The following is a 13,977-nucleotide window of genomic DNA, read 5'->3' on the forward strand; positions in this document are numbered from 1 at the left end:
GCTGCTGGCGGACGAGGAGGTGGGCAGGCGGGTTCGAGGAGATATCGAGAGGTACCTGGAGGCCAATGACAATGGGGAGGTCCGAGTGGGGACGGTCTGGGAGGCGCTGAAGGCGGTGGTTAGGGGGGAGCTGATCTCCATTCGAGCCCACAGGGACAGGAGAGAGCAGAGAGAGAGGGAGAGACTGGTGGGGGAGATGGTGAGGGTGGACAGGAGATACGCGGAGGCTCCGGAGGAGGGATTGCTGAGGGAACGGCATAGTCTCCAGGCTGAGTTCGACTTGTTGACCACCAGAAAGGCGGAAGCTCAGTGGAGGAAGGCACAGGGAGCAGTGTATTAATATGGGGAGAAGGCGAGCAGGATGCTGGCGCACCAGCTCCGTAAGCGGGATGCTGCCAGGGAGATCGGTGGAGTTAAGGATAGGGGAGGGAATGTGGTGCGAAGGGGGGGTAGACATTAATGGGGACTTCAGGGACTTTTATGAGGAACTGTATTGTTCCGAACCACCAGCGGAGGAGGGGGGCGCTTTTTGGACCGGCTGAGATTCCCAAGGGCGGAGGAGGGACAGGTGGAGGGACTGGGGGCGCTGGTTGAGCTGGTCAAAGGGATAGGGAGCATGCAGTCGGGGAAGGCGCTGGGGCCGGATGGGTTCCCAGTCGAATTCTATAAGATGTATGCAGACCTGTTGGGTCCCCTGTTGGTTAGGACCTTCAACGAGGCAAGGGAAGGGGGGGCTCTGTCTCCGACGATGTCTCAGGCGCTTATTTCCTTGATCCTCAAGCGGGACAAGGATCCCCTGCAGTGTGGGTCATACAGGCCGATCTCACTCTTAGTGAGGCCACACCTGGAGTAGTGTGTTCAGTTTTGGTCTCCTTACTTGAGAAAGGACGTACTGGCACTGGAGGGTGTGCAGAGGAGATTCACTAGGTTAATCCCAGAGCTGAAGGGGTTGGATTATGAGGAGAGGTTGAGTAGACTGGGACTGTACTCGTTGGAATTTAGAAGGATGAGGGGGGATCTTATAGAAACATTTAAAATTATGAAGGGAATAGATAGGATAGATGCGGGCAGGTTGTTTCCACTGGCGGGTGAAAGCAGAACTAGGGGACATAGCCTCAAAATAAGGGGAAGTAGATTTAGGACTGAGTTTAGGAGGAACTTCTTCACCCAAAGGGTTGTGAATCTATGGAATTCCTTGCCCTGTGAAGCAGTTAAGACTCCTTCATTACATGTTTTTAAGGTAAAGATAGATAGTTTTTTGAAGAATAAAGGGATTAAGGGTTATGGTGTTTGGGCCGGAAAGTGGAGCTGAGTCCACAAAAGATCAGCCATGATCTCATTGCCCGAGGGGCCAGATGGCCTACTCCTGCTCCTAGTTCTTATGTATCCAATTCACTTTTCTCCAATTAAGGGGCAATTTAGCGTGTTCAATCCACCTACCCTGCACATCTTTGGGTTGTGGGGGCGAAACCCATGCAAACACGGGGAGAATGTGCAAACTCCACAGGGACAGTGACCCAGAGCCAGGATCGAACCTGGGACCTCGGCGCCATGAGGCAGCAGGGCTAACCCACTGTGCCACCGTGCTGCTCGGGGGAGTGTAAGTTAATGGTCAACATGGCTTACCGGTGGATTGTTACCTGATGCCCCGCATTGAGGATCGATATGCAAAACTGGCCGGTGGATACTCACTTACTAAGCTCGACACGAGCCATGTGTATTTGCAGTTAGAATTGGACTCAGCCTCACGTCAATAGGTGACTATAGAAAGCCAAAAGGCCAGTGAGAATACACCAGGCTGCCCTTGGGAGTGTCGTGGCCTGTGCCATATTAGAATATATAGAACATAGAACTGTACAGCACAGTACAGGCCCTTCGGCCCACGATGTTGTGCCGAACTAGACTGAAACTAAGATCAAATCAACCTACTCCCAATCGTTCTAGTGCACTCCATATGCCGATCCAATAACCGCTTGAAAGTTCCTAAAGTGTCCGACTCTCCACTACCGTAGCTGGGAGTGCGTTCCACGCCCCAACCACTCTTGGGTAAAGAACCTACCTCATACATCCCTCCTATATCTTCCACCATGAACCTTATAGTTATGCCTCCTTGTGACAGCTACATCCACCCGAAGAAAAAGTCGTTGAACATCCACTCTATCTATCACTCTCATCATCTTATACACCTCAATTAAGTCACCTCTCATCCTCATTCGCTCCGATGAGAAAAGCCCTAGCTCCCTCAACCTTTCCTCATAAGACCCACCCACCAATCCAGGCAACATCCTGGTAAATCTCCTTTGCAACCATTCCGATGCTTCCACATCCTTCCTATAATGAGGTGACCAGAACTGCACACAATACTCCAAATGTGGTCTAACCAAGGTCTTGTAGTTGCAGCATAACCTCACGGCTCTTAAACTCAATCCCCCTGTTAATAAATGCTAACACACTATAGGCTTTCTTCACGGCTCTATCCACTTGGGTGGCAACTTTCAGAGATCTATGGACATGAATACCGAGCTCTCTCTGCTCCTCCACATTCTTCAGAACCCTGGCGTTGACCCTGTAATCCTCATTCAAATTTGTCCTAAAAATGAATCACCTCACACTTATCAGGGTTAAACTCCATCTGCCACTTTTCAGCCCAGCTCTGCATCCTATCAATGTTGTTGTAACCCTCCACATTATCCACTACTCCACCAATCTTGGTGTCGTCAGCAAATTTACTAACCCAACCTTCAACTCCATCATCCAAGTCATTGATAAACATCCCTTAGTGTTGGGTGGGGTTACTGGGTTATGGGGATAGGGTGGAGGTGTTGACCTTGGGTAGGGTGCTCTTTCCAAGAGCCGGTGCAGACTCGATGGGCCGAATGGCCTCCTTCTGCACTGTAAATTCTATGAATCTATAATTCTATGAATTAAATGTAGACGCCAAGCTGTTGGCGAAGATTTTAGCCACGAGGATAGAGGACTGTGTGCCGCAGGTTATCCATGAGGATTCAAACGGGGTTTGTGAAAGGAAGGCAGCTGAACACTAACATACGGAGGCTCTTGAATGTTATAATGATGCCGGTGGTAAAAGGGGAGGCGGAGATAGTGGTGGCATTGGACGCGGAGAAGGCCTTTGATAGGGTTGAGTGGGGGTACTTGTGGGAGGTGCTGGAAAGGTTCGGGTTTGGGGAGGGGTTTGTCAGGTGGGTGAGGCTGTTATATGAGGCCCCGATGGCGAGCATGGCCATGAATAGGAGGTGGTCGGAGTATTTTCGGTTATACCGAGGGACAAGGCAGGGGTGTCCCTTGTCCCCCCTGCTTTTTGCACTGGCAATTGAACCCCTTGCCATGGCGCTGAGGGAGTCGAGGAACTGGAGGGGGCTGGTGCGAGGTGGGGAGGAACACAGAGTGTCACTCTATGCGGATGATTTGTTGTTGTATGTGGCGGACCCGGTGGGGGGGATGCCGGAGGTAATGAGGATCTCAGGGAGTTTGGGGATTTCTCAGGGTACAAGCTCAACTTGGGGAAGAGCGAGCTGTTCGTTGTACACCCGGGGGACCAGGAGGGGGGGATTGGTAGGCTCCCACTAAAAAGGGCGGAGAGGAGCTTCAGGTACTTGGGGGTCCAGGTGGCCAGGAGCTGGGGGGCCTTGCATAAGCTTAACCTCAAGGCTGGTGGAGCAAATGGAGGAGGAGTCAGTCAAGATGACAGTGCTCCCGAGATTTCTGTTCATGTTCCAGTGCCTCCCCATCCTTATCCCGAAGGCCTTTTTCAGGCGGGTTAACAGGAGCATTACGGGGTTTGTGTGGGTGCACGGGACCCCGAAGTTGAGAAGGGTGTTCCTGGAGCAGGGCAGGGATAGGGGGGGCTGGCACTGCCCAACCTCTGTGGGTACTATTGGGCTGCCAACGCAGCGATGGGTGATGGACGGGGAAGGGGCAGCATGGAAGAGGATGGATATGGCGTCCTGTGTGGGCACGAGCCTGGAGGCGCTGGCACCGGCGCCGCTGCCTCTAACGAGGTTTGCCACGAGCCCGGAGGTGGTGGCTACCCTCAAAATTTGGGGGCAATGGAGATGGCACAGAGGGGAGGTGGGGGCCCCGATGCAGTTCCCGATACGGGGGAACCACCGGTTTGTCCCGGGGAGAATTGACGGCAGGTTCCTGAGTTGGCACAGAGCAGGTGTTAGGAGGTTGGGCGACCTGTTTGTAGACGGGAAGTTTGCGAGCCTGGGTGAGCTGGAAGGGAAGTACGGGCTCCCCCCGGGGAACACCTTTAGGTACATGCAGGTAAGGGCGTTTGTCAGGCGGCAGGTGGTGGAGTTCCCTCTGTTGCCGCCGCATGGGGTCCAGGACAGGGTGCTCTCGGGGGTGTGGGTTGGAGAGGGGAGGATCTCGTCAACATACCAAGTGATGCAGGAGGTAGACGTGGCCTCGGTGGAGGAGCTGAAGGGTAAATAAGAGGAGGAGCTGGGTGAGGAGATTGAGGAGGGGATGTGGGCGGACGCCCTAGGAAGGGTGAACTCCTCCTCTTCTTGTGCGAGGCTTAGCCTCATACAGTTTAAGGTGCTGCATAGGGCTCACATGACCGGGACAAGGCTGAGCCGGTTCTTCGGGAGCGAGGACTGGTGTATTAGGTGCTCAGGGATCCCAGCAAACCACGCCCATATGTTCTGGGCATGCCCAGCGCTGGTGGAACTTTGGAAAGGCGTAGCAAGGACGGTGTCGAGGGTGGTAGGATCCAGGCTCAAACCGGGCTGGGAGCTCGCAATATTTGGGGTTGCAGAGGAGCCGGGAGTGCAGGAGGCGAAAGAGGCCGGCATTCTGGCCTTTGCGTCCCTAGTAGCCCGGTGGAGGATTCTTCTTCAGTGGAAGTATGCGAGACCCCCAAGTGTGGAGGCCTGGATCAACGATATGGCGGGGTTTATTAAATTGGAGAGGGTGAAATTTGCCCTAAGGGGATCAGTGCAGGGGTTCTTCAGGAGGTGGCAACCATTCCTAGATTTCCTGGCGGAATGGTAGAAAAAGGCAGCAGCAGCAGCAGCAGCAACCCGGGGGGGGGGGGGGGGGGGGGGGGGTGTAGGGTCGTCTCTTTGTTTTGGGTTGAAGGGACGTGTATATTTGTTCATTGCTAAAGACGGGCGTTAATTTATTTCTTCTTTTTTGTATACGGGGGGGGGGTGTTCTTTCTTTTCTTAGTATTTTTTGTTATTGATATTTTGCGAAAATTTGAATAAAAATTATTTTTAAAAAACAAAACAGCAATAGCAGCATGTGATAGACCGAGCTAAGCAACCCCACAAACAACAAATAAGATCTAAGCTTTGCAGTCCTGCCACATCTGGTTGTGAATGTGGGAACAATTAACCAAAGGAGGAGACTCCATAAATATTCCCACATCAGCACAATTTGATTCATTCTACACGATATGAAGAACTTCTGAAGGCCTGGATCCTGCAACGGTTATGGGCCTTGATCACATTTCAGCAACAGCACTGAAGAATTTTTGCTCCTGGCGTAGCTGTGCCCTTAGCCAAGCTGTTTCAGTACAGCTACAACACTGGCACCTACCCAGTAATGTGGAAAACTGCTGATTTATCTGGTCTACAAAAAGTAGGATGGATCCAACCCAGCCAATTACTGGTGCATCAGTCTACTCTTGATCATCAGCAAAATGGTGGAACAGGTCATCGACAGTGCAATCAACTAGCACTTCCTCACAAATAACGTGCTCACTGACACTCAGTTTGGGTTCCGCCAGGGCCACTCACACTCCTGACCTCATCAATTACTAGGCCTTAGTTCAAACATGGACACAAGAGTTGAAAAGAGGTGAGGCAAGAATGACTGCCCTTGACATCAAGGCACCACTTGTGACACTGGGTTGTCGATAGCTTCAGATATCTAGGCTCTGCAATCACCAGAAATCTGTCACTTGATTATGAAATTAACAGGTGTACAGTAAAAGCTTTTGACCGAGTGTGGCATCAAGGAGCCCTCGCAAAACTGGAGTCAATGGGAATCGGGGAAAACACCTCGTTATTGGAGTATACCTGGCACAAAGGAAGATGGTTACGGTTGTTAAATGTCCATTATCTTGCTCCCAGGAGATCACTGCAGGAGTTCCTCAGGGTAGTGTCCTTGACCCAACCTTCAGCTGCTTCATTAATGACCTTCCCTCGATCATAAAGTCATGAATCGGGATGACTGCACAATGTTCATCAACATTCGCGACTCCTCAGATACTGAAGCAGTCCGTGCTTGGGCTGATAAGTGGCAAGTAACATTCGCACCACAAAAGTGGCAGGCAATGGCCATTTCCAACAAGAAAGAATCTAACAATCCCCCTGTGATATTCAATTACATTGCCATTGCTGAATCTCCCATCATCAACATCTTGGGATTACCATTGACCAGCAACTGAACTATAAATACTGTGGCTACAAGAGGTCAAAAGGTTGGGAATTAGCAGTGTGTAACTCCCCTATTCACTGTCCAAATCCTGTCCATCATTTCCATAGCACGAGTCAGGAGTGTGATCGAATACGCTCCACTTGCCTGAATGAGTACAGCTCACCAGCACTCAAGAAGCTCAACATGATCCAGGACAAAGCAGCCTGCTTGATTGGCACCTATCCACCACGCACTTCATCCACCAATGTACAATGGCAGCAGTGCATACCATCTAAATGATGCATTGCAGCAACTTCCAAACTGGTAACCACAACTACTTGAAGAATGAGGGAAGCAGATGCATGGGAACACCACCACTGGCAAGTTCCCCTCCAAGCCACACACCATCCTGACTTGGAGGTTATTGCTTTTCCTTCACTGTCGCTGAGTTAAAATTCTGGAAGTCCCTCTCTAACAGCACTGTAGGGTGCACCACATAGACTGCAGAGATTCAAGAAAGTAGCTCACCACCACCTCCTCCAGGGCAATTAGGGATGGACAATACAAATGCTAGCACAGCCAGTGATAGCCATTTCTCATGAAAGAATCAAAAAAATCTGAGCAACTAAATTATTCCATATTCCAACATGTTGGCAAAGTGTGTCCTTTTTTTCCCTCAGATGGTAATTTAAACAAAGACACCAGGGATAATATATTTAGCTCTCTATAATAATATACCTAATATATTTACCTCTATGCTTCAGGAGGGATAGAGAGGGAGGTAGAAGGGGTGGAGGAGTTGCATTACTGGCCAGAGATTATATCACAGCTGTGATTAAGGAGGGCACTATGGAGAATTCGAGCACTGAGGCAATATGGGTAGAGCTAAGAAATAGAAAGGGTGCAGTAACATTGTTGGGGCTTTACTACAGGCCTCCCAAAAGCGAGCGTGAAGTAGAGGTACAAATATGTAGACAGATTATAGAAAAATATAGGAGCAATAGGGTGGTCGTGATGGGAGATTTTAACTTCCCCAACACTGAATGGGACTCATGTAGTATTGGAGGCGTTGATGGAGCAGAATTTGTAAGGAGCATCCAGGAGAGTTTTTTAGAGCAGTATGTAAATAGTCCAACTCGGGAAAAGGCCATACTGGACCTGGTATTGGGGAATGATCCCAGCCAGGTGGTTGAAGTTTCAGTCGGTGGTTACTTTGGGAATAGCGATCACAATTCTGTAAGTTTTAGAATACTATTGGACAAAGACGAGAGTGGTCCTAAAGGAAGAGTGCTAAATTGGGGAAAGGCCAAGTATAACAAAATTCGGCAGGAGCTAGGGAATGTGGATTGGGAGCAGCTGTGTATGGGTAAATTCACATTTGAAATGTGGGAGTCTTTTAAGGAAAGGTTGATTAGAGTGCAGGACAGACATGTCCCTGTGAAAATGAGGGATAGAAATGGCTAGATTAGGGAACCATGGATGACGGGTAGAATTGTGAGACTAGCTAAGATGAAAAAGGAAGCATACATAAGATCTAGGTGACTTAAAATTGATGAAGCTTTGGAGGAATATCGGGAAAGTAGGACAAATCTCAAACGCGCAATAAAGAGGGCTAAAAGGGGTCATGAAATATCTTTGGCTAACAGGGTTAAGGAAAATCCCAAAGCCTTTTATTCGTATATAAGGAGCAAGAGGGTAACTAGAGAAAGGATTGGCCCACTCAAAGACAAAAGAGGGAATTTATGCGTGGAGTCAGAGGAAATTGGTGAGATTCTTAATGAGTACTTTGCATTGGTATTCAGCAAGGAGAGGGACATGATGGATGTTGAGGTTAGGGATAGATGTTTAAATACGCTAGGTCAAGTCAGCATAAGGAAGGGAGAAGTTTTGGGTATTCTAAAATGCATTAAGGTGGACAAGTCCCCAGGTCCGGATGGGATCTATCCCAGGTTACTGAGGGAAGCAAGGGACGAAATAGCTGGGGCCTCAACAGATATCTTTGCAGCATCCTTGAGCACGGGTGAGGTCCCGGAGGACTGGAGAATTGCTAATGTTGTCCCCTTGTTTCAGAAGGGTAGCAAGGAATAATCCAGGGAATTATCGACCTGTGAGCCTGACGTCAGTGGTACGCAAACTGTTGGGAATAGATACTGAGGGATAGGATCTATTCACATTTGGAAGAAAAGAGACTGATCAGTGATAGGCAGCATGGTTTTGTGCAGGGAAGGTCATGTCTTACAAACCTAATAGAATTCTTTGAGGAAGTGACAAAATTAATTGATGAGGGAAGGGCCGTAGATGTCATATACATGGACTTCAGTAAGGCGTTTGATAAAGTTTCCCAGGGCAGGTTGATGGAAAAAGTGAAGTCGCATGGGGTTCAGGGTCTACTAGCTAGATGGATAAAGAACTGGCTGGGCAACAGGAGACAGAGAGTAGTGGTGGAAGGGAGTGTCTCAAAATGGAGAAGGGTGAGTGACTAGTGGTGTTCCACAGGGATCCGTGCTCGGACCACAGTTGTTTGTGATATACATACATGATCTGGACTAAGGTATAGGTGGTCTGATTAGCAAGTTTGCAGATGATACTAAGATTGGTGGAGTTGCAGATAGTGAGGAGGACTGTCAGAGAATACAGCAAAATATAGATAGATTGGAGAGTTGGGCAGAGAAATGGCAGATGGAGTTCAATCCAGGCAAATGCGAGGTGATGCATTTTGGAAGCTCCAATTCAAGAGCGGACAATATGGTCAATGGAAGAGTCCTGGGGAAAATTGATGTACAGAGAAATCTGGGAGTTCAGGTCCATTGTACCCTGAAGGTGGCAACGATAGAGTGGTCAAGAAGGCATACAGCATGCTTGCCTTCATCGGGGTATTGAGTACAAGAGTCGGCAGGTCATGGTACAGTTGTGTAGGACTTTGGTTAGGCCACATTTGGAATACTGCGTGCAGTTCTGGTCGCCACATTGCCAGAAGGATGTGGATGCTTTAGAGAGGATGCAGAGGAGGTTCACCAGGATGTTGCCTGGTATGGAGGGTGCTAGCTATGAAGAAAGGTTGAGTAGATTAGGATTATTTTCGTTGGAAAGACGGAGGTTGAGGGGGAACCTGATTGAGGTCTACAAAATTATGAGGGGTATGACCAGGGTGGATAGCAACAAGCTTTTTCCAAGAGTGGGGGTGTCAATTATAAGGGGTCACGATTTCAAGATGAGAGGAGGAAAGTTTAAGGGAGATGGGCGTGAAAAGTTTTTTTACGCAAAGGGTGGTGGGTGCCTGGAACGTTTTGCCAGCGGAGGTGGTAGAGGCGGGCACAATAGTATCATTTAAGATGCATCTAGACCAGGGGTGGGCAAACTACGGCCCGCGGGCCGCATGTATGGCCCACCAAGATTAAGTGATAAAAAAAAATGTATTTTTTTTAAAATTCTTTTTAAAATATATATTTTTTAATTTTAAGGTTAATGGGGGGGGGGGGGGGGGGGGGGCCCTGTTGGGTTACTGGTATAGGGTGGATACGTTGACTTGAGTAGGGTGATCATTGCTCGGCACAACATGTGTTTCATGTGAAGCTTCTACTTGAAAATATTAATAAACATTAATTGCTTTTTTTCCTTTAAACTGAGTTACTTTGTTTTTCAAATAAATGTGTTTCATGTAAAGTTTCTACTTTAAAATATTAATTAATAAAAATTAATTGCTTTTTTTTTCTTTAAAAACCTTTTATTTTGGCTATTTTAAATATTAATTATTTTACTTAATATACTATGCGGCCCTTTAAAATTGTAAATTTCTGAATGTGGCCCTTGCACGGAAAAGTTTGCCCACCCCTGATCTAGACAGATATATGAACGGGCGGGGAACAGAGGGAAGTAGATCCTTGGAAAATATGTGACAGGTTTAGATAAAGGATCTGGAATCGCGCAGGCTGGGTGGGTCGAAGGGCCTGTTCCTGTGCTGCAATTTTCTTTTGTCAGGTGTAAGGCCTGGATCTGGTAGGTCTGTCTTATGGGGTCCACGAATTGGATTCAATTTTAATTGTTTTTTGGAGCAGACAAGGAGCTGGATTAGGGGTTTGCCCCTGTCCACACTGAGCTCTGGCTTTGTAACTCTGATAAAGTAATAATAAAAAAAAGAATCCAAGATTTTATAGCAGAGCACTTGGAAAACAGTGGCTGGATTGGACACATTCACCATTGATCTATGAAGGGGAAACCATGCTTGACAAATCTACTGGAATTCTTCGAGCATGTAACCAGTAGAGTTGACAAGGGGGTACCAGTGAATGTGGTATATTTGGACTTTCAGAATGCTCTTGACAAAGTAGCGCATAAGAGATTAGTGTGTAAAATTAAAGCACATGAGATTATGAGTAATGTACTGAGATGGATAGAAAACTGGTTGACAGATAGGAAACAAAGAGTAGGAATTAACGGGTCTTTTTCAAATTGGCAGGCAGTGACTCGTGGGGTACCGCAGGGATCGGTGCTCGGAACCCAGCTATTCACAATATATATCAATGATTTAGATGAGGGAACAAAATGTAATATCTCCAAACTTGCAGATGACACCAAGTTGGGTGGGAGGGTGAGATGCGAGGAGGATGCAGGGATCTTTCAGCGTGGTTTGGACAAGTTAAATGAGTGGACAAATGAATGGCATATTTAATATAATTTGGATAAATGCAAGGTTTTCAACTTTGGAAGCAAAAACAATACTATTATTTGAATGGCCATAAATTTGGAGAGGGGAATGTGCAACAAGACCTGGGTGTTCTCGTACACCAGTCACTGAAGGTAAGCATGCGGCAAAGGCGGCAAATAGTATGCTGGCCTTCGTAGCGAGGGATTCAAGCACAGGAGCGGCAATGTCTTGCTGCAATTATGCAGGCCCTTGGTGAGGCCACACCAATAGTGTGTGCAGTTTTGGTCTCCTTATCTGAGGAAGGATGTTCTTGCTCTAGAGGGAGTGCAGAGACGGTTTACCAGACTGATTTGTAGAAGTTACAGTGCAGAAGGAGGCCATTCGGCCCATCGAGTCTGCACCGGCTCTTGGAAAGAGCACCCTACCCAAGCCTACACCTCCATCCTATCCCCATAACCCAGTAACCCCACCCAACATTAAGGGCAATATTGGACACTAAGGGCAATTTAGCATGGCCAATCGACCTAACCTGCACATCTTTGGACTGTGGGAGGAAACCGGAGCACCCGGAGGAAACCCACGCACACACGGGGAGAACGTGCAGACTCCGCACAGACAGTGACCCAAGCCAGGAATCGAACCTGGGACCCTGGAGCGGTGAAGCAATTGAGCTAACCACTATGCTACCGTGCTGCCTGGGATGGTGGAACTGACATTGAGAAGAGATTGAGTCGGTTAGGATTGCATTTGCTGGAGGTCAGAAGAATGAGAGGTAGGGAGGCACAGTTGTTAGCCCTGCTGCCTCACGACGCCGAGGGCCAGGGCTTGATCCCAGCCCCGGGTCACAGTCCGTGTGAGTTTGCACATTCTCCCAGTGTCTGCGTGAGTCTCACCCCCACAACCCAAAAAAGATGTGCAGAGTAGGTGGATTGACAATGCTAAATTGCCCCTTAATTGCAAAAAAAGAATTGGGTACTCTAAATTTTTTTTTTTTAAATGGGCTCATAGAAACCTATAAAATTCTAACAGGACCAGACAGGATAGATGCAGGTAGGATGTTCCTGATGGTGGGTGTGTCCAGAGCCAGGAGTCACAATCCGAGGATACTGGATAGACCATTTAAGACAGAGATGAAGAGAAATTTCTTCACCCAGAGAATTTGTTACCACAGGAAGTAGTTGAGGCCAAAATAGTGTATGTTTTAAAGAAGCAGTTAGATATAGCATTTAGAGAAAGGGGAACAAAGGATATGGGGCAAAAACGGGATTAGGCTGTTGAGTTGGATGGTCAACCATGATCATAATAAATGGTGGAGCAGGCTCAAACGGTCAAATGGCCTCCTCCTGCTCCTATTTCGATGTTTCAAGATGTACAACAACCGGTAACATCACAGGCTTACATATGGCAGTTAAGTAAACTTTTAAATATGTATTTCATTAATTGTTTTGCAGCTGTTTTTAATTTTAGTAAAGTAAACATTACCTTTGATAAATTGTCCTCTGCTTTCCATAAATGAAAGTAACCATCAAGAGATACTGCTCCAAGTTCCTGTTAAACAACAGACAAATTTAAGAAGAAATCAAAGTCTATGTTGAATTGTTTCATTTGTCAAATGTTCGAACTAGACTTTAATTCAATCACATTAAACTCAACTTATTTCATATAAATCAGTATGACAAAATAAATGTTGGCTGTAAGAATATAAAAGCAGGACTTTTATTTTCAGAAAAGATGTGAAACTAGTAAATGTTGATGTGAAAATGACACGGGTTTGCTAGTATAAGGAACAAAGGTTAGCATGCAGGTAGGTACAACTGTGGAGCATCCACGAGTCGGAGAGCATCATGGATAGGATGTATAGAGAGGTGGTCTCACCGCAGGCTTAGACTCCGCAGGCAGGAAGGGAATGGGTGACCACCAGACAGAGCAAGAGAGCGAGGCAGGTAGTGCAGGAATCTCCTGTGGCCATTCCCCTGCAGAACAGATATACCACTTTGGATATTGTTGAGGGAAATGGCCTCTCAGGGAAAAACAGAAACAGCCAAACTCGTGGCACCATAGTTGGTTCTGCTGCAGAGGGGAGGGGTGATAAGTGTGACAGTGCAATAGTTAGAGGGGATTCAATTGTAAGGGAATAGACAGGCGTTTCTGTGGCCGCAAACGAGACTTCAAGATAGTATGTTGTCTTCCTGGTGCTAGGGTCAATGATGCCCTGGAGAAGGTACAGGACAATCTGGAGGGGGAGGGTGAACCGCCAGTGGTCATGGGACACATTGGTACAAACAACAGGTAAAAAAAAGGGATGAGGTCCTAAAAGCAGAATACAGGAAGCTAGGAAGGAAGTTAAGAAATCAGACCACGAAGGTAGTGATCTCAGGATTACTACCAGTGCCACGTGCTAGTCAGAGTAGAAATTACAGGGTATATAGGATGAATACGCGGCTGAAGGGACGGTGTCAGGGGGTGGGTTTCAGATTCCTGGGGCATTGGGACCGGTTCATCGTAGGAGACCAGTTTGTAATCATGAAATCGGAAACTCGCAAAATGGACATCTTCAACACGAGAAATTTCATCTCTTCTGGAATTCCTCTTCGAAGTGAGTACAAGGGTTAGATTTGTCGTTAACGGAGGAGGTCTGGGTAGGATCAAGTTTAAAGCTGCAGACAGTTCTGGTTTTAAACCAGTGACAAAATGGGTTTTTGATAGACCTTTTAAACAGTTTAAAACCCAGGCAGTTGTCTTTATCACTTCAACTCCAAGCCGTTTGATACTTAATGGGTTAAGTTGTATTACACTTTGCCACGAGGCTCGTTGCTCAACCCAATAGGCTTTCTTGTTTAAAAATCTCACAGTCTAGTAAAGCTGCCATGAGATGCTTTTGGATCAGGTCCAGCAGCATTTCATTGCCATTCAATGAGATCCTGGCTGATCTTTTGTGGACT

General features: G+C 47.4%; 1 protein-coding gene across 1 annotated transcript in view; it reads right to left on the reverse strand.

Moving 5' to 3' along the window:
- Positions 1–13,977, reverse strand: part of dcaf12 (DDB1 and CUL4 associated factor 12) — a 100,360-nt gene that overhangs the window by 14,538 nt on the left and 71,845 nt on the right. Inside the window, exon 6 of the mRNA XM_038790695.1 lies at positions 12,518–12,583. Coding sequence (XP_038646623.1) covers positions 12,518–12,583 — 66 coding nt within the window. The remainder of the gene's footprint in view (positions 1–12,517; positions 12,584–13,977) is intronic.

The sequence above is a fragment of the Scyliorhinus canicula genome, chromosome 3, assembly GCF_902713615.1.
Source record: "Scyliorhinus canicula chromosome 3, sScyCan1.1, whole genome shotgun sequence".
Lineage (NCBI taxonomy): Eukaryota > Metazoa > Chordata > Chondrichthyes > Carcharhiniformes > Scyliorhinidae > Scyliorhinus > Scyliorhinus canicula.